Genomic DNA, 20,222 nt, shown 5'->3' with positions numbered 1-20,222 from the left:
ATTATTGCTCTTGATTTAGATTAGATTTTTTTTCATCTATAGAGACGGCTTTTAAATTATAGATAATTATTATCAATTGAAAACAAGTCCCACTCGAGAGGCCGCTCTTTATATATTTATGATGATGATGAAGGTCTAATATTGTTGCTGTTGTTGTTGTAGGGTAGAAAATATTTACCAAATAAGTTGTGGAATATAACCAGTTGATACTCCTTGTCGGGATGAAAATCCGAGTCTATTCCGATTACACAGACCTCACTCTCGTGGGAAAAGTCCTAATACAATTCTTTAAGAGCGGCTTCGAGATTAAAGGGTTCTCTGCACAAATAACTGTTTGTGATTAGAAGCCATCAATCCTCTAAATATGAAGTAGTCCTAGCGTTTTTGAACTAATTCCTAATCTATTAATTGTCTGAAATTGAAATAAAAACCCCGAGTTTGAGTTAAAAAAGCTCTATCATAAAATCTAGTAAATCGTAAGCGAGTTAAATTAAAAAAAAAAAAAAACAGTATTTTTAGTAACTTTTAAGGCGCTCGACAGAAATGGATCACATAGCTAGGCCAAACAAACAGTAAATATGTAAACGTCATACAAATGTAAAAATACCGTTACTTTCTGCGATGTACTTGTACCTTACTTCTTTGATGTAACTCCAGTCGGCAATGCCCGTAAGCGGCCCCTTTTGCTCTCGTGTTCGGCCATGTACGGTGAGCAGTTGACAACCCGCCGCTTCAAGCACTTTTGCATATTCAATAGTGCGCTGTCGATCTTCGAATACGCGAATTTTGCATGTCACCGGCACAGAGAGCTTTGTATGCAGAGTATTTACTGGAAATGTTTGCAAGAATAAATATATGCTTATGCGAATGGTGGAAGCAGCAACAACACAATACACACCAATTTCCGCCAACAGCTCCCACTCGTCCTGCAGAAATGCACCATAATGGCCACGTTTTGCAATCGCCTGCGGACAGCCCAAGTTGATGTCGACAGCGTCACAGTGGTCCTGTGCCAAGAGCGCAGCCTCCAGCAGCGTTTCGGCATCGTTGCCGCAAAACTGCAAATGAAATGGAAAAGATTTTGAGAAACACATGTGAAATGGAATATGGCTTGGAATTATGGATTGCCGTTTTAAGTGAACTCCTTGAGGGACTTTGAGCGTTGAAGGGCTCAGGTCAAGGTTTTGCGTATTTTTAAAGACCCTCTCTTGACTTTCGCACAAAAAAAAAGTTAAAACAGCGTGAATTATGCGATGATAAAAAAAGCCATTAGTGATGTCAATGTCAATGTCATAACAGACAACGGAATTAAAAATCATGATAATTGTAAGGTTGACTTTTATTTTGTACTCGTTAGAGTTGCTGGTGGGAAATCGCATGTCTAAAAAGTGTTCTAATATTCTTCATAAATAAAAATATTAATATTTTCATATATTTGTTGGGTTCATGCTGTTAATAGCACACCTAATTCTCAGCCCAAATCATTAACTGGTTGGCGAACGAATTTCAAAGCGTACATAACTCATCGCATAGTAGAGCGGGTCGATTTTGTTTTTCTATAAAATGCGTATGCGGGAAGTTAATTTTTACGGATTTTGGTGAAGTTAATTTTTACGGATTATAAAAACTTCTTCGTCTGCTTTTGAGATATCCGAATGCAATTTAGTAGGCATCTAAAACTTGGTTAGTACCGATTACATAAATCCAAATTCCGTGTATGCACTAAGTAATATGATAATTCTCTTCCACAAAAAAGTAAAATCAATCTATACTATCTCAGCTACCGCATATAAGGATGTAAATATTATCCAGCATATTATATATCAGTCTATATGTACATATACGATCTGATCAAATTTGACCCAAACTGACCGAATTTTCAAAGACTTTTGGTTGAGAATAAAAAAATTAAGTATAGTTCCTGAGAGACTGTTCGAATTCGGCAAAAATATAAATTTTGGACTAATGAATTCCAAAATGCTAAACTTTCTGAGGGAAAACAATATAACTTAAATGGTCCGGATGGCAGCGGTAAGTACAGCCGAGATTTTAGACATCGACGGCAGATCCGGCAGATGCAAAACTATGAGGGGGAATCTCTTCTGATTTGGGCTGCTTTTGGTTATGTAGGAAAATAAGAAATTTGTGTTCTTCCGACTACTAAAGCCTAAATATATGCTGAAGATCAATATGAGGATAATAGGATTTTTCAACAGCTCCAACGCTCTAATTCACATCACGCGCGTCACGCAAAATTTGTTTCGACAAAAAATAGTTTGATTTCGTAAATACCAGTAAAAATTTTACAATTTAGTGATATCGCTAAAATAGTTATAACGTGATTTGTCTTCTTCTCCTAGCTGCCTTACACAATAGATAATAATTTCCATACATCGGGGTTTGTCAGACATTCGAAACTATTCCAAACATCCTTACTTTCTACCAATCTATTGTAGAATTCCGCCCACCCGAATTTTGCACTACCCTAGTAGTTTTTTCTTGCTATTTTCTATCACCTTCTTAACATGACACCTAAAATGCCGTCTGCTATATTTCAGCCAAAAATCACACCCTCTTTTACTGGCCAAAAGGTAGCTCGTATGTAATCTTGATTTGGCTAACAAACCTGTATAATTAATGGTCGATCTTCGGGGCATGTTTGTAACGCATCCTTGCGATACTTTGGATCCTTGGCAAACAAGTTGCTGTGAAACATTGGTGAGTAGCACAGTTGGGCACCATACTTGCGACAGAACATACGCCAGGCCAATTCGCTTTGATCCACCATGGGCGCCACCTACAAGCGAATGAGATTCGAAGAGAAAGAAAATTTTATTTTCAATGTTAGCACATACTAGCATCTCATATGTAAGCTTGTGTGTACACACATATGTATTCAAAAATTTATTTTGGTTTTGTTGCACCTACCACATACTGAGGTGATCCAAGGACTTTGCGGTAAAATTCATAACCTTCAAGTTTAGGGCGTGTTGCTGTCGTGTCTTTTGCTGCTGTATCACTTTTTACTGTCTGTACTTCGGCGGGCGGTGCTGTCGTAGGTGGTGTGGAACCGACATTGGTTGGTGTGGGCGCGACGACTTCATTCTCCATCTTGCTCTTTTGTTACGGAATTTTACAACTGAAATTTAAATTACCTATGAATTTTAAGAGTTAAAAAGTGTTGTTTATTTGCAGTTTAGCAGCAACTTTCTCACAAAGCGAGAGAGATTAAATTGTGAATATATCAGCTAATTAGTCGCTAAATTATGTTTGAGTATATTTAAAACAAAAACACGCCAACTTGGTCGAACTCAAAATGAAAACAAAAATTGTTATTGGTTCGGTAAAAATAGTATAAAACATGGGCCCGAACGTGTTTACGATAGATAGCATATAGGCTTTAAAATTCCTTCATGGATGCACTCATTACCGATTCTAGTTGATGTCCTCGATGAGAAATTGCCCGATTTATACTAAAAGAGCTTAAACCCTTAATATCCGGCAACGAGAAATAATACCTGTGTCATTACCAGCATCTTGGCGTTGCAATGGCATAGAATCTTAAAGCAGTCTCTCTGAAGCGAGCTGTACATCTAGCCGTAACTTTCTAATCTAGGTGCAATCATGGAAGCGACGCAATCGTCTGCAACTAAGCGTTCAGAACAACAGGCCAAACTAATTTCACCTAAAACTAAGAGAGCAAGAAAGTCGTTATAGGCGATGCAGACCACTACCTCAGCTTGCAACCAAAAAATCCCAAGAGAACTGCGTTGACAGACGCCAACAGAACTCAAAGTTATTCAGGTACGATTAGGACCGCTTATCGAGACAAGGTTGCATCCACCGGGAAGGAGGACAGTGAGCATCTGTTACCGCTGTAGCATGGAGAAATGGATAGCATAATCATGTCTCAGAACAAAGAAGTTGCTTCTATCAAATACCCGTTTATGCAGATAAACTTTTTTTCTGTCTCTAAAAATGCATCATTGTTTAAAAATTACCGACCATGCAACTGAATCAGGAAAGATATTATCCGCTGTCACGGAACTAGCATTGATGAATAAAATATATCTCCCAAAGCTTATAAATCCCCTCGGAATCATCATATATACTAGTAGATGGAAAATTACTTCCACGACTGTCGGTTCCATAAGAGTTCCATGAGTTTCAGACCGATAAGCATAACAAATATGAAAACTTTCTAGGAAGATTCTTATCCATATGAAATCTTGGTTTTGCACTATTTTTGAAAAAGAGATAGACTTACTTGAAACAGCAATGACTGGAAATTAATAAAAAAATAAGTTGAACTAATATTTTGATATTAGATTAGAGGAAAGATCAGTTGTAAGGCTTGATTTCTATGACATCTGATACATTAATTTATAGAACTCTTCAAAAGATTAAGGTCTCAAAGCCAGGCCCAGCTGTTTAAAAAACAATCATTTATTTAACTACTAACTCACACAAGAGTATTTACTTCATGGTTGTAATCTCTCAACAGGTCTAACCTCCAATTAATATTATTTATTTCTAAAGATTAAAAAAGAGCACGTCTTCGAACGAATTTTTTACCATATCTAATCAGACACAAAATTTAAGCTCATTTTCAGATAGTAATAATAAATATGTTCGTAGCATATAGCAATTAAACGAATAAATTTGAAAATGTTTTAGGGCGACAAGTTCAAAAAAATTAATTAATTGGTATTTTTTTATTAAAAGGCGCTTGGTTGATAGAAAGTATATATGCTCAATAGGTCAAAACAAAATTACAAATTTGTAACACTTCTCAATTCCAGAAAACACTAAAAATGTATATACTCTAGGGATGTCCTTAAATCATTGAATGAAATGTTTTTGAGTCGGTATTTTATATAAAATTTGATTACATAAAATCTTTCCAAACACATCACTTCCCAGAAAAACTAAAAGGTACCAGTTCAGTTGAGTAAAGTTTTATATATTTTATAAAATTTGGTTCCTATTGGAGAGAGTTAAAGCAGAATGGTGACAATTCAGGTGTTTAGAGAAAAAAAAATTTAATTATTATTTCGCATATGATCGAAACCGATATCACAGAAATCAAAGATTTTCCATAAAATTGTTTTGATTGATTAGATAGTTAAGGCGTGACGCGAGAGATATCTCTATTTTTTTATCTTAATAAATTAAAACTAATTGCAGGATCAAAAATATCTGTTGAAAGCCTGTTCACTTGATCCCTAGTAATATCTGAGCTTTGACCGCGTGCGGTATGCCATAATTATAGAACTTATAAATGTTATTTTTGCTACAGTGGTATCAGTTCACTTTATAATCATCTCCAATTAGGGTAAAATTTTTATCACGTCTTTGACTATAAAAGTATTGTTGTAGGGTTTGAGGTTTAGCAACCATATTTACTCGCTGAACAGTCTATATTAAGTTTTTCACGATGTTTTTAACATCTCAAATAAAACGTCGGATACGCTATAAAGTATATATACCATATAAATGGTTAGCGTAACGAGCTGAGTCGATTTAGACATGTCCGTCTGTCCATCTGTATATACGTTAACTAGTTTCTCAGTTTTGAGATATCCATCTGAAATTTTGTAGACGCCTTTTTCTCCGCTAGAAGCTGCTCATTTGTCGAAATCGGATCGTTATAGGATATAGCTGTAATACAAACAGATCAATCAAACTCAAGTAATTGTATGGAAAACTTTTTTATGTGACAAGGTAGCTCCACGAAAATTGGTATGAATTATTGTTCAACGGTATAATCTAAGAACAAATTGTTCAGATCGGACCAGTATAGCATATAGCTACTATACAAACTGATCTATCAAAATCAAGATAAAGATTCTGTTTTGTTTTTTTATGCTATAAAAATTGCGCTTGTGAAAGAAATTATAGCATCGGTTCAGCCGAAAGTTTTTTCTTGTTATATATATATTTTAAGACCAACCTATTGGGCGCATATATACATACAGCATTTAAAGAAAAGAAGCTTAATTTCGGTCAACGCATAAAATGGAAAGTAAAAGCGCTAACAGCAACTTGTTAATACTGCAACTGAACCACTAACATGACTTTGACTTAATTTTCTTGTTGTAAAGGCAACAGTAAAAGTGGTCATAATCTCAACTACAACAACAGCAAATGTGGTGTACTTGCAGCACTGGGCTAGTTATCGGCACAGCACGCAACTAGGCGCACCCGCGCGTCCATTTAAACACAACAACAACAACAGCGACTTTGCTATTAACACCAATAAAATCACACAACAACGCTAACAACAGCAATAACATTATCGGCGACTCGACGAGAAAGTATGGCAAGTAACAAGTGAGTGTGGTATATGGTAGGTACTTGCCGCACTTTGTTGCAAGTTGGCGTGTTGTTTGTTTTCGCTATCAGCAGCCATGGCGCAGCGTTAAGTCAGCGGAAAAAGCGCTTTAAGTGAATAAAAGTTAATTAAGCTAATTTTTCTATGCATTGCACAGCAACAACTGGGGGAGCACAAAGTTTTTTTTTTTTTTTTAATTTTTTTTACACATACTTACAGCAAATATCTGTGTATGTGTGTAAGTGTATAGCAATATAATGAAAATTAAAATATATAAGTGTAAACACAAGTTAAGAGAAGCACTTCACAAATGCTGCTATTACAGATGGTTAACACATGCGGGGTGCGGGTGCAAAGTAAAGTCTAGTAGTTGAAGAACAATAAATAAAACGTAACAAAAGTAGTAATTTGTTGTGAATATGCAGCAATTTATGCACTTGTAGCAATTAGAAATAAGTTGTTTATGCCAGATATATATTTGTGGTTATGTTATTATATATAAAAAGCATCCTCCCACAGTGTTTTCGTTCGCGCTAATTAACACAATATTCGCAGAATTTTGTTTGCTCACTAAAAAATTTTTTCTGCTAATTAGAACTGCGAAAAGGCATATTTTACATTAAAAAAAAACTTTAGTTTATACTAGATCGTTATATTTTGCAGTGGAAGCAGTTGCCAGAGAACGCAGAAATTTATGTTGCCAGTTGAAGATTGTTTCTACTAATGCATTTTTTTACGCCAACTAATTTTCATAAACCATTTTAATAAATGAGCGTTAAAGCGCGAAAACACTTTAGGTTATTTTCACTACTCCCCAAAAACGGATTAAGAAGCGTTCATCTGAAAGTCGGGGCCTTGACAGCACTCCATAAAATTATTAAGTTTAGTATAACGAAATCAATAATTTTTCTAATATATGGTTTTGGTAATCTGTATCCCGTGTGGAATAAGATAATATTTCATACTAAAAAAACTTCTTTGTCTCAATATTGGTTGAGCACGTTTCTAAAATGGACACCAGCAAAGTGAAAATATGTCATATTTTACAGCTTTTGTTCGATAAAGGCGAATACGCAAGCCAGGCGGCTAAAAAGGTGAATAGTGTTTATGGTTCGAATACTGTAATAGCCAATTAGGCGCAATTTTGCTTTCTTCGATGCCGTTGCGGGAATTTTGATGTCAAAGATACGCCACGTTTCGGAAGGAAGCTTCGGCTAAAACGTTATCCATCAGTTTGGAGTGCAGCTTTAAGTTTTAGCGGTCAGATCTGAACAATTTCTTCGGAGATTGTACTATGTCTTGGATAATAACAGAGCTCTACAAAAACCAAAAAATTTGTGTTGCTCTGGAAATCTTAGCAAACGCTAATCTGATGGTTTTAAGTGTCAAAATTACGATCTTATTCCGAAAAATAATGTATGTGCTCTTGTTTTTAAAAAAATTGCATATCATATATTTAGCTAATTATCGACTTGTTTTTAGTTTTCTAGTCATGAATAGGGTTCTGTGCACATTTTTTCAAAATGAACTCAAGGATTTAATATGTGATCGACATTTGTCTCTCTGTTTACTGCGATGCATCCTTATTTTTCAACAACAAAACTGACCTTAACAAATATTTATGCTGTTTTGTTTCATGGTTTCTGATTTTTTTAATGTGAAATGAAAATAAAGATTTAAAAATAAAAGAGAGCAAATCTTAGAAAATCATTGATAGAGCTATGAATTGTAGACCAGTGTAATCTATACCAAATTTCTTGAAGATACCTTGACAAATAAAAGACTTTTCCATAAAAGAACTTGATACCGATCGTTCAGTTTTTATGACAGCTATAAGTAAATGTAGGTAGTGTTCATTGAATTCGCTTCTTTTGAGGTGGAACTAGATAAACTGCTATAGTGGCGGTTGATGATCTGGGACCCAGCGAGTGCTTACTTGTAGTAAAAAAAAGTTTATGCCTTAGTCATCGACAAAACCAGAAAAATAACAGGAAACCTTGAATACAGTCTAAATAATAATGCAATTTCGACTGTTAAAAATTAAATACGTGGTGATCTAACATCAGAGAAACCATGTTTCGTAAGTAATCACTTCAAAATAAAATATATGTTCTTCTTAAAAACGTGCATAGATTAAAAAAACTAATACTAATTTCTGGCCTTGCCTGGGTTGAGCAATTAAAGTACTAACCAACCTAGACCCGAACGAATATATATTGACGAGCTTTCTAGAAATATGCAATTTTCGACCGAAATCTCACTTTTACCCACTGTACACCGCCTGAGGAGTGCTTCCATAGTAGGATAATGATGGCCTATTTTCGCCATCAAGTTGAAAGTCTGCACGCGCACGGCACAATGGCCACGTTCATGGCTGATTTGCATGTAAGCAACTCTATGCATACATATGTATATATGTAAATGAGTAGTGCACTTAAGCATGTGCATATATACGAACTTATTAAGTTGCATGCTCGTCACAGCAATTGCTCACCAACAACAACTATAATATGCGTTTTCCTTAAACCTGACGACGACTCGTTGCCAGTGGGCGAGTGTATGTGTGTGGGTGTGTGTGAATGTGTGCGTCAAATTGATTTTTGCCGTTGTATTTCATAATAAATTTCACTGGCAATAGCTTTTCTTAAAGTTTTATCATTTTTTTACAACACAATTAAACGCTTCAGTGAATTTTATGTTTTCTGCTTTTCTTTTCATTTCACTGCCCCAAGGCAGCGTAGTGGCCACACCAAGTGAATACAATGGGCGTAATTAGTAAGACAGCAAATGGCAATCCTTAAAAAACTATTACAAGCAACAATCAACCGTCGACACATATGTATGTACATATATACACAAACGCATACACACACATAACAATCCATAGGCATACATAAGTCTTTGCTTGAAGGACAGACTAGGTGGCGACGTCAATGGCGTTGGTGGCAACTATGACGTTGGCACAACAAAAGTAACAAGTGGTTTAGATTGTCAAGTCTTAAGCCTTGAGTCGTCGAGCCAATTGAGGCATCGAGATAATCACTTTGCTGCTTCTTTTTTTACAATTATATACATATTTACACACACTCGTTCTTTGCCATCATCACGTACTTGCACTTGCGGCTGTGGCTGTTGCTATTCTTTGTTGTTGTTGTACAACGGTTGTTGCGTCTTAATTAGTACGGAAGTTATTACTGACGCGTTCGTCTGGCTAAAAATCGACACAAAGCAGCGAAAAATAGTCAGTTCGTTGCAACTTTTAATTATTTTTTTCTGCTTTGGTTTCTGTGTGTGTGTGTGTAAGTATTGTAGCAGATCGGAAGATATACCCCGTGCACATGGTTTTCATTAAACACAATATAGTTTGTGAAAAGCGGAAATTGTCTGCATTTAATTGATGTATACGAAGCGACTATAAAGTGCAATCATGCAACAAAGTTTGCTTTTGCACGGCAAAATGGCAGCATACACGCTACCTAATTGGAGACTAATGAAAATTCCATGTTGTTGTCTCTATATACAACAACTTTCTAAAAAGTTATCGTATTTTCAATTATAAATAATATGTTGATTAATATTTTAAAGTTTTAGGTTAACAAGAGTTTTTTCGGTTATCTTGTTTTAAAACGAAAATTTCGGCGGTACTTCTGGATAGACCTCAGAAGGTAGTTCGAAGAAATTGAGCTTTTCTGCTGTAGCAATAAAGTTTGCAGAAAATGAAGTACGGTTGAAGTAAACAAAGATAGAGCAAACCAGAAGTCATTAACTTCGGTTGCACCGAAGCTATAATACCTTTCACAAACACAGAAGTTTCCAAAAAAGAGTTTAAAATTTAGTGAAAATATAAACATAGTTAAATAAAAAAGTTGTCCATACAAGGATGTGATTTTGATTGTTTGCCAGTTTGTATGGCAGCTATATGCTATAGTGGTCCGATCTGAACGATTTTTTCGGAGATTGTACCGTTGTCTTGAACAGTAATTTGTGCCGAAGATATCTCGAAAACTACGCAGTGACATAAAAGTATTTATTTCTTATAGAAACAAGCAAATTGTAATTTTATTTAAAATATTAAAATTAAGTATATTTTTTTAAGTGATTCTTGACTGACACTGCCAGAATCCGCATATTTATGTTGAGTGAATGCTGGAAGCCTCTAGAGTTAGTGTCGCTGTAATATTTCTGGAGCTTTTAGTTCATGTCATATTTGCGTCAACTTTTATGAAAATCAAGGTTTGCAGACGATACCGGCACATATAGGAAGTGAACTTACTTTCATCTAGACAATTCAGGTTGTTTTCGAGTTTAGGCACCACATTTCCGAAAATGTTGAAGCGGATAAGCTTAAATCTTTCCTCGAATATAAAGTGTTCCGTTGGAATATCAACAGAGTTTTGGTTCCCCAATATTTTATATATAAAACCTAGTAAAATCAAACCTATTAGATTCGCATTAAATTGAAAGTTTATTTGGCATATTTAGAATAATTTACGCCATTATGAAGATAATTTCATAATGCCACTCTTATAGAAACCCTTGTCCCTATTGACAAAAATTTAGTTCAGTCGATTTTCACAAGCTTCTATTGAGGCACATTTTTCGCAAACAAAAAAAACAGGTAGTAGACACTTGGTTTCAGTTCCGAACTTTAAGATGGATGCCCAAGAACCTATTAAGATCGAGCTCTTGGAGCTTCTAGCAATTCACTATTGATGTGTATATCCTGGCGTTATCCTGATGAAGCACAATTCCTTTCCTATTAGCCAAAGCTGGCCGCTTTTGGGCAATTGCTTCGATCAGACGGTCCAATTGTTGACAGTATGGCTTCGAATTAAAATTTTGGCCGGGAGGGGATCATAGTCAATGATTCTCTGCAAATCCCATAAAATACAGAAATGTACGGATCGGAACATAATTAATTCAGCAGCGATTCAGAGATGAAAATTGGGTGCAAGACCAGCAAGTTTTTGCCGTTAACTCGAGTGGTTACCCACTTATTAAAACGGTTCCAAACGGTTTAGGTTATCGGTAAACGAAACAATGCTTACATGGCGGTCAGACTCGACGATTTCTAATATTTTATAGATAATTTCGACAATTGTCAATTCTTCTTTAACATTAAAAATATCGTAAAGAAACATATTTTCATTCGCCTGTCTTGCGTTTTCGCCTTTATTGAAGAAAAACTGGATAATACGCTTTGCTGAAGTCCACCTTTGACACATGCTCAAACAATAGTGAGTCATGTAATCCGACTACTGTCTGATAAGTTTTTCCAGTAGGAACTCTTATTTGTCTATCGCCATATAGCGTTACTTCATCGCACTTATACGACGGGATATACAGATTACTAACTCCATTCATTGGAAAAACAGTGGATCTTTTTACACGCCTTATATATCATCTTCAAAAGTAACCGGTGACTATGCAAATCATTGGCAAAGCAGAGTTGGTTTATTCTAAGGTAATTTTTCTTTTCTGGCAAAATTATATACACAAAAACTTCCACGAGGTTTTCAAGGATTTCGTATATTTAGTTCGAGGTGAGTTATATTTAAAACTGTTCTAAACTTTATAGAAGTTTAAATTTACGTACTATAAAAATAAATGCACATTTTAATAATATGCATACATACTTATTTGCCTTAGTACATTTTCACAAAAGCGAAAAGTCGACTTTGTGTATATTTCAATTTTGAATGGTTTTGTCAGCGGTCAATGAACTTTACTTAGAACAAAAGTTAATGCAACTTTTGGTTTATGAACTTGCACGACATCACTTTTGGAGTCAGCTACTCGCACAATGCAACAATGGCGTTGCTTTGGAAACTCAAACAATTTCACTTGCACACGACTCCTTCAATGGGTGGATAGGTAGATTTGTGCTCGTATATGAGAAATGATATGATACTTATGAATTAGTAATGAGTACGTCTATTTGCATTACATTTTACACACTTCAGTGCATTAGCTCGAATATATAATGTATTCACGTATGCATTTCTTCCAATTTATTTTATTATATGTTATATATATAACATGGTATATTAAGTTCGCCACGGTGTTTGTAACACCCAAAAGGAAACGTCGGAGACCCTTCAAAGTATATACATATATAAATGATCAGCTTGACAAACGTAGTTCAAAACATGGATACCTCGATCCAAATAACCGTTTCTGTATAAATCTTTTAACTGATATATTTGTTAATAATTTTTTCTTGTATACAGGATGACCAACTTTATACAGGTACATATAAAAGATACCAAATTTATTGCCTGAAAATCCTTCGAATTTTTGTTATGGAAGCTGAAAGCCGTTATTTCCTTTATAGAGACATAAACCTTTTATCATGTACATAACACCAATGATTAAACTCGCGATATTTAACACCGTTAATTTTTTAAATCGTATGAAGTATTCTATATTCGCTTTCATTCGGTGATTGCTCTTTCGTCCGGTAATAACAAGGTATTGCTGTGGATCACCGGAGTGGCTTGCAATTTATTAACAGTGAGAGTAACTGAGCTGCCGACAACTATATACAAGTAGATAGTGGATTTACGATTAAAATATAAAACATTAAACAGTCGATTCGAAGACGTTGGGTGGTCCTTTGGCATTTCTCGAGGGTTTTATATATCATACAGCTTATTTTATAATGAAAGCAAATTCTTTTTTGTGGCAGAAGAGGCTTTTATAATTATTTGCATACCGACGGGCCTTCTTAAGCGACCACTACCAATCAACCGAGTGCATTGTGAACATAACAAAGCTTTTCATAAATTCCATTAGCCGTCGTAGGTGGTTTGAAGCTCGTCATAGGTCAGCAAAGCAATAAAGCTAGTAGCGCCAAATATATTTGACATAAGAAAGTATATAGTTTGAGCGCATCACTTGGTTATATAGTATAGTGCTTACCCATGTGCGAGTTTGCCTCTTAACGTCGACATAAAACGCAAACACACACGTTTTGCTTTTGTTGGACACACTCATGAAGTGAAAATATAAATAAATTGTGCCAAAATGTAATAACTGTTTGCCAAAAGAAAAGTTTTGCACTAAAAAATGCGGAAATGTGACGGCTACCAATATTAGATAGTCCTAACTGGGTCGATGTGCAAGTGCATAGCGAATGAATGCCAAATTTACAGCTATGTTGAAAATAAAAGCAAAAGTAAATGTGAATGTTTTATATGAATTATACAATAGTTGGAAGTTCTCAATACAAAAATAATTTGTCGAAATTTTGAATTTTTAGAATATAGTTGACCTAAACTTAACTTAAGTCAGCCAAGTAACTTTATCATATCAAGTTGTCGATATATAAATATAAAGGAAGTAGAGAACTTACGCCAATTCTATCAAAAATATAAAATCAATCCTAAGGCATATGAATTAGGAAAAGCTAAATGGAATATAAGCCGAAGGAAGCTTTAATAACCCTTCTTTCTAAATTATAAACACAAAAGCAATAAAAAAAGACGAAATATTTGTGCAAGATTGACCTTTTAAACCTGATTTTTGAACGTAAAACTTTTAGGATATCGGCTTTTTCGTGGCTTTAAAGAAATAAAAAATATTTTTAAATATATAATATTCATATTATAATAATTCAGTTATATTATCACTTTTATTGAGAGACATTATTAAATCTCCTCTGTTATACTATTTTACCTAAGGAACTCTTTTGGTATTATTTTATTTTTAACTATGTGGCAAGCTTGTAATTTTTTTTCGTTTTAAATCATCACGATTTATACTGATTACCCAAATCGGTTCAAGCTCCATAATTTCGTTGCACTCAAACTATTTTACTACCATAACCAAAGAAGTTATACTTCGAAGATGTAGTTTTCGAAAAAAAATTTTGGAACAATATTATGCTCTGCATAAAGTAAGTTCCAACGAACTAAACACTTTATTATTTGTTTTGTATCTCAGTAATCCAATATTTATTCCCCAGACTGTTCGAAAGCATCACGAATTTGCAGCAATATGGCTACCAGAACAACAGACTTTTTAGCAAAATTGAATCTAAGTCCGTTGGCTCCACATCATCTAGTGAAACCACTGCATTGTCTGAAGTTTTTCTTGGTGTTTTTCTACCAGGTGATTTTTCTAGCGTATTTTCTACTGCAACATTTTCGTAATCTAAACAAAATTATGCAAACATTGAAAACAATTTTTTTTTAATATTAAAGTTCGCCGAAGCATTAATATTGGCATAGTTAAATGATGTATGGCATTTCTGACGTCGGATAACAATGCAGACATAGAAGGATAATCTTTGGCAGAGATTTTGCACCAGTCAATGTTTACAGTTGGGTAAACATTACTCAATTCCAATCAATTACGGCTTTAAATCAATGGATAAATTGTGTTTGAATCATTTGGCTGGTTTTAATAGACTGGAGGTCCTTTACGAACGTTTGGTGTTAAGTTACGATTCCACAATCGATTATGACGAAATATCATATATAGAGTTATGTCGCGTAAATTGTTAGTTCTATTTTTCAAATACTTTTTGTGCATTATTCCTAAAAAAGTTTCAAAAAATATCAGTTTCTCTCACACAACGACATTGGTATAAAGAGAGTATACTCGAAAAAAGCGGAAGTAACATAGTTTTTAAGAAGTCACTATTTGGAGCAAGCGATGAGTCCAAATATCTTAAACTCGAGATTTTGTTCCAAATTTTTCAGTAACAGCTTTTCAGTAAATTTAAGCTTTAAGCAATTGGTCGAGAATATTTGAGTATAAGGGACATACCCTGATCTCAAAATAAGGTAAAATGCAAGCTTCATAAAGTGTTACGGTGGTGTCATAGCAGAAATTATTGTCTATTATTTATGTAAAAGACCATTTCGATAAATGCTAAACTTGAGGTCACTAGAACTCAAAGCTTTCCTAGAATTTTACAGGCGATTAAGATCTAAAGGATCTAAAAGTATACTAGACCTTAAGATCGATTACAGATTAGAACAACACCGTGAAACATAAAACGAATTTTGTATTAAAAATATATCGTTTAAATGTATGAAGGTATAAATAAAAAAAAATATGGAGAAAGTGAAAATTCCCTTAGCCAACGTAGGCAAGTAATATATGGTATACATACAAATTTACACTTTACAGTCGACGAAAATTTGAAAATGACCCTAATACCCCAATTTCTAAACGTTTTGTGTTTTATATAGTATAAACTGGTACTTATAAATACAAAAGTGGTTAGCAAACTTGTATGAGCATGTGTAAACCTATGTAGAACATGCCTACATACACTATGATAATTTTGTGTGCAATTACATAGAGACATCGTGGGTGGCAACAGCAGTGCCGGATGGAACTGCTAGAGACTTGGCCGCACATTACGTGTGTATTTGTTTTATTCACACGCTTTTATTGCGCTCGTGAAACCTTTGAGAATTATAAATGACTGCGCACAAGTGGCGCTATAGAAGTACTAAAAAAAATGGCAGTTGACAAAAAAATGCAAATTTCTTAAACACCAAATAATATATCCATGTAATTGTTTTATAAAATCTTGCATTTAAGTATGAGAACATTTTACAGTTTTGGAGAATCGAACGTAATAACGGAGATTACACATTGGAGTTTAAATAGGTGTGACCCAAAATAGTTAAATGGAAGCACCTAAATCCTTGAAATCGGTATATCGGAACTGTATTTATTTATTATTTCTATGCCTTCAATAATGCCTTAGTTATCTTCTTGTAAAGTAATATAAGCTGACAAGCTTCAAAATGGTGTTCAAATGTATAAATTTTGACAAATCGGTATGAGAGTCTTATCACTCAATTTTCCCCCATTTTTCTGGAGCTGAGTGGGCGTAGCTTTAATAGTTTCCGAGATACGTTCGTACCTTAATCTCAAGTGAGAATGGATCCACATTTATTTTCAAAAAATTGTGAAACCAAAGGGATATTTTCAACACACTATGGCGTCTAATTTAAGTTACTTTTTTTTTAAATAAACGCCAAATTCTAAATATATTCTTTAACCGTAGCCAAATACTATATACCATTTAATTATTTAGAAAAAAATATTATAATAAAAAAAATAGGAAATTTCAAAGTATCAGGGGACATTATTGACCGATTGAACTCAAGTGTTGTTAATATAAAGATCAATAAAATTGATGTAAATTTCAATCACAAAAACTACCTTACAAAGGTCTACTGTATCGAATAGTTGAAATAATATCCTGTTTATTGCTCGCTTTTCCGGAAAGGTCCACTGTTTTGAACGTTTCTTCATTTATAATGTAACATATAGTGACGAAATTGTATAACTTTTACACCACTGAAATATTAGGTTGACCTTTAGTGCTATATACGTATATTATAAAATGCACAAAACTGTTTCACTCAAATGAGAACATATGACCAATGTGGGAAATAGAAGGTCGCAAGCAAATACCATCCTACGAAGCAAACAATAATGACCACATTCATAGAGCCGGGGTAGAAGCTGAGGAGGTATTGCATTGTTGTGCATTGTTGCACCAAAAGCATTTCAACGTTATGTGAAGGCTTCCACTTGCATTTATACTTATCATCATCTAACCATAATCGCTTAAATTATGAGATAGTGCTTTTGCGGTAGTTAAGTAAATAATTTCATGACATTCGTATATTTGATAGCATTACAAGAGTGTTCTAAAATTTATATAGAATCTCGGTCTAGCGAATTTCTCGTCTATTTTAAGGCGAGTAGAAATAGGTAGCATGTTAAGATTGTCATAGTTTTATATTACCCAAGCATTAAAGTGTATATCAAGTTGAGGTTGCAGGCCAATAAAGAAGTGGTGGGTTCACTGATTACATGAATTATAGGTATATTTTAAGTAAGTAAATGGTCAGATAGCTACTAAAAAATAGGGTTTCTGAATTCTTCGATGCATAGTACATCAAAGAGTGAGACTGAGTGAAACACAGTGTGTGGACACTGTAGGCCTGCTAAGCTTGTTGGATGGAGTACCAAAGATGCAGGAATATGTTCCAAGTTTCTCCGACCAAGAGGTGTTTACTGTCGATCAGATGGACGTCAAAACAGCTCAACCAACTCTGGGCAAAAACGAATGCGTTAAAAAAGATTCGGGCTCTATAGATGAGAACCAACGGAAATAAACGAAACTGCAGAGGTTCTTTTAATCTAAGGTTGAGTATTGTTAAACGAGCTCCGAGTCCGTACAGCAAGTCTTAATGTTAATCTAAGTCTAACGAACTATGCGGTCCTAAGTCATATATAGTTATTTTGGATCTCTATGGCAATAAATAAAAGACTTTTTGAATGGCTATACACGAAATGTAATGATATTGAACGATCAGGAATTGAAAGTGTGTGAGGTTGGCATAGAAGTCTGAATATCATGACAGGTTTGTCACTCGGAAGAGTTTTTACTTCGTTCCACCACTAACCAAAAATGGTACTCGATCACGTCTTTGTTTTGGAATGCACTCGATTGGTTGAAAAGCTACAAACTTTTCGCCCATACTCTTATAATATTATGTTACATGTGTATACTTATATTATAAAATTGTAACTTATATTTTATAAGTATATAATTTTGTAGGTCAGTGCGTGACAGTGTGTCACAAAGTTCTACAACTGCACTTATTTTTGTAATTGTGTACAACAACATCAATTGGAAGTTGTAATTGCGTTAAGGCAAAAGGGAAAATGTCACTTAGCAAAATTATTAGATGACCAAAATTAAAGGAAATAGGTTTACTGCAAGAGTTTTCAAAGGTGAAATTGATGTGGCGGAAAAAAACTATTTTGGAGAGCAAATTGAATGAAAAGAGTTTGTAAAAGCTGGCAACGGCACAATTTGAAAGCTATTATTGAGACTAACGTCGATGGCGTACAATTATTTATTTTAGTTCAATTGGAAATAATCAAAATAAAGATAAAATACAAGAGCCTCGTTTTTATTAATTACTCAGTTATAATTTTTCTCTGGATAGACACTTTCTTTTTTTAAATACTCATGCAAACAAAATATACAAGCTTTAGAGAGACTATGGAACATAACTGAAACCACGAATCCTTAACGTTTTCAATAGTACTATTTGAGACATATCTGAAAAATATGCTGTTACAGTTATGGCCATTTGAAAGGCTCTAAAAATGCTTCTTAACATGTCAAGAATACGAAATTAAGGGACTTTTAAAAATTCGAAGTAGTTTTAAAGATATAGCAGTTAGAAAAAAGAGCTGTTCGGAGCACTGAGTTGGCAGACTTAAAACTTTAAACCCGTTTTTCTCTAAACTGTGTTTCTCAAACTTTCCTCCATCGTATCTCAAAAATGGCTTGACCGAATGACTTTAAATTTGTAGAGTACACAAACGTCCAATTTTTGGTATATTCATTTGATAATTGTCCATTCCGTGCTTTTAGACTTACAGATGAAAATGGCGCTAATTTCTTTTGTTTCAGATAAGCCAGTCAGTCAACCGGAATCGTGAAAGTGCAAGCCCATTTTTTCGAGGTGGGGGTGTTCAGAATGCTCTAACTCATGTTCTACTCAATGTTTTTAGCTTAAAATTTATATTTATACTGTCGAAATATATATGTTAATAAAATTAATAAAGCTTAAAGATCTATCTATTTACTGGTCGTAGAAAAAAAATTCTAAAAAATCTCCAAACAAAAAAAAAACAGGCCGTCATATAGGATGACCCATTTAATAGAGTACAGTACAGTAATTTCAATATTTAAATATGCTAGCAATATGGTCCAACGTGTCACACATCCAAAAATTGGGATTTGTTTTAAAGAAGTGACATTAATTAGTCTCATTCTAGTCAAGACTTACCTTGAATGGAGTTTTTACTTTAAAAATATTTTAATTGAGAAATTAGAGAAAATAATTTTTAAAATTTTGCATATCAAAAGCTAAAAAGCTCTACTATTAGGCTGTGCTTTTGTAATAAATGAACTATTGTTATACCGTGAACAGGGTACATATATTAAGTTTGCCACGAAGCTTGTTAAACTTTAAAGTCTGTCCGTCCGTCTGTATATACGTACATATATAATTGAGTTACTAGAGTTTTTGAGATGTCGATCTGAAATTTTGCGGACGCTCTTTTCTTATCAAGAAGCTGCTCATTTATCGGAACCTCCGATATCGGAAACAATAGCATATAGCTGCCATACAAACTGACAGATCAAAATCAAGTTTTTGTATTAAACTCTTCTTTATATGACAGTATACCTTCACGAAATTTGACGCAGGTTAATGTCTAAGACAACGATACAATTTCCAATCTCCGATTAAATTGTTCAGATCGGACTGACAAATCGACCGATCAAAGACCAATCATAAAAGGACTTTTGGTTATAAGATTATAAGAAATGCACTGATGAAAGGTATATAGCTTCGGTCCAGTCGACGTTTTTAAGTTTTAGTTCTGAATTTTTGTTTGATAAGGCAAATAAATTTTTTGCTTTCGGTACAACTATGTACGTATACGAGCCTTAATCATTATAATTATAATTACTAAAACTCAAAGGAGTTTTAAAAGAGATTCTTCTTAAGTTTCGGATGTTTTTTTAGAGACTTTGGCACAGTACATAAAACAATTGGTTTGTTGATGTAAAAAAAGTTTGATAAGTGTTATCGACCAATTCCCGATTTTAAAGAACAAAGTAGGTAAAAATACAAATCCGTACCCACAGTTACACCGAAATTGATTTATATGCGGCCAGGAACTGTTAACTCGCTATCTCGCCTCAAAACTATTTGGCGAATGTTTTCTTCTGCTACAAGAGTAATAAGATAATTGCATTAAAATATGTCTATTTTTATACCCTGAACAGGGTATATTAAGTTTGCCACGAAGTTTGTAACAGCCA

General features: G+C 34.2%; 1 protein-coding gene across 3 annotated transcripts in view; it reads right to left on the bottom strand.

Moving 5' to 3' along the window:
• The window catches only part of Dus1 (Dihydrouridine synthase 1), a 55,177-nt gene that overhangs the window by 1,799 nt on the left and 33,156 nt on the right, over nt 1–20,222 (bottom strand). For 2 of the 3 annotated variants that reach the window (XM_036366724.2, XM_070106235.1), the window contains exons 2-5: nt 2,929–3,139; nt 2,627–2,797; nt 899–1,058; nt 634–829 (exon numbers count right to left, since the gene is read on the bottom strand). In XM_036366724.2, the coding sequence (XP_036222617.2) occupies nt 634–829; nt 899–1,058; nt 2,627–2,797; nt 2,929–3,111 (710 nt within the window). In that variant the 5' untranslated portion in view covers nt 3,112–3,139. Of the gene's footprint in view, nt 1–633; nt 830–898; nt 1,059–2,626; nt 2,798–2,928; nt 3,156–20,222 lie in introns of all 3 variants that reach the window. The other variant, XM_036366725.2, reaches the window with a different exon arrangement.

This window comes from Bactrocera oleae, chromosome 3, assembly GCF_042242935.1.
Source record: "Bactrocera oleae isolate idBacOlea1 chromosome 3, idBacOlea1, whole genome shotgun sequence".
NCBI lineage: Eukaryota > Metazoa > Arthropoda > Insecta > Diptera > Tephritidae > Bactrocera > Bactrocera oleae.
Note: the sequence above shows the minus strand (reverse complement) of the source record. Positions and strands in the feature narration are given on the sequence as shown.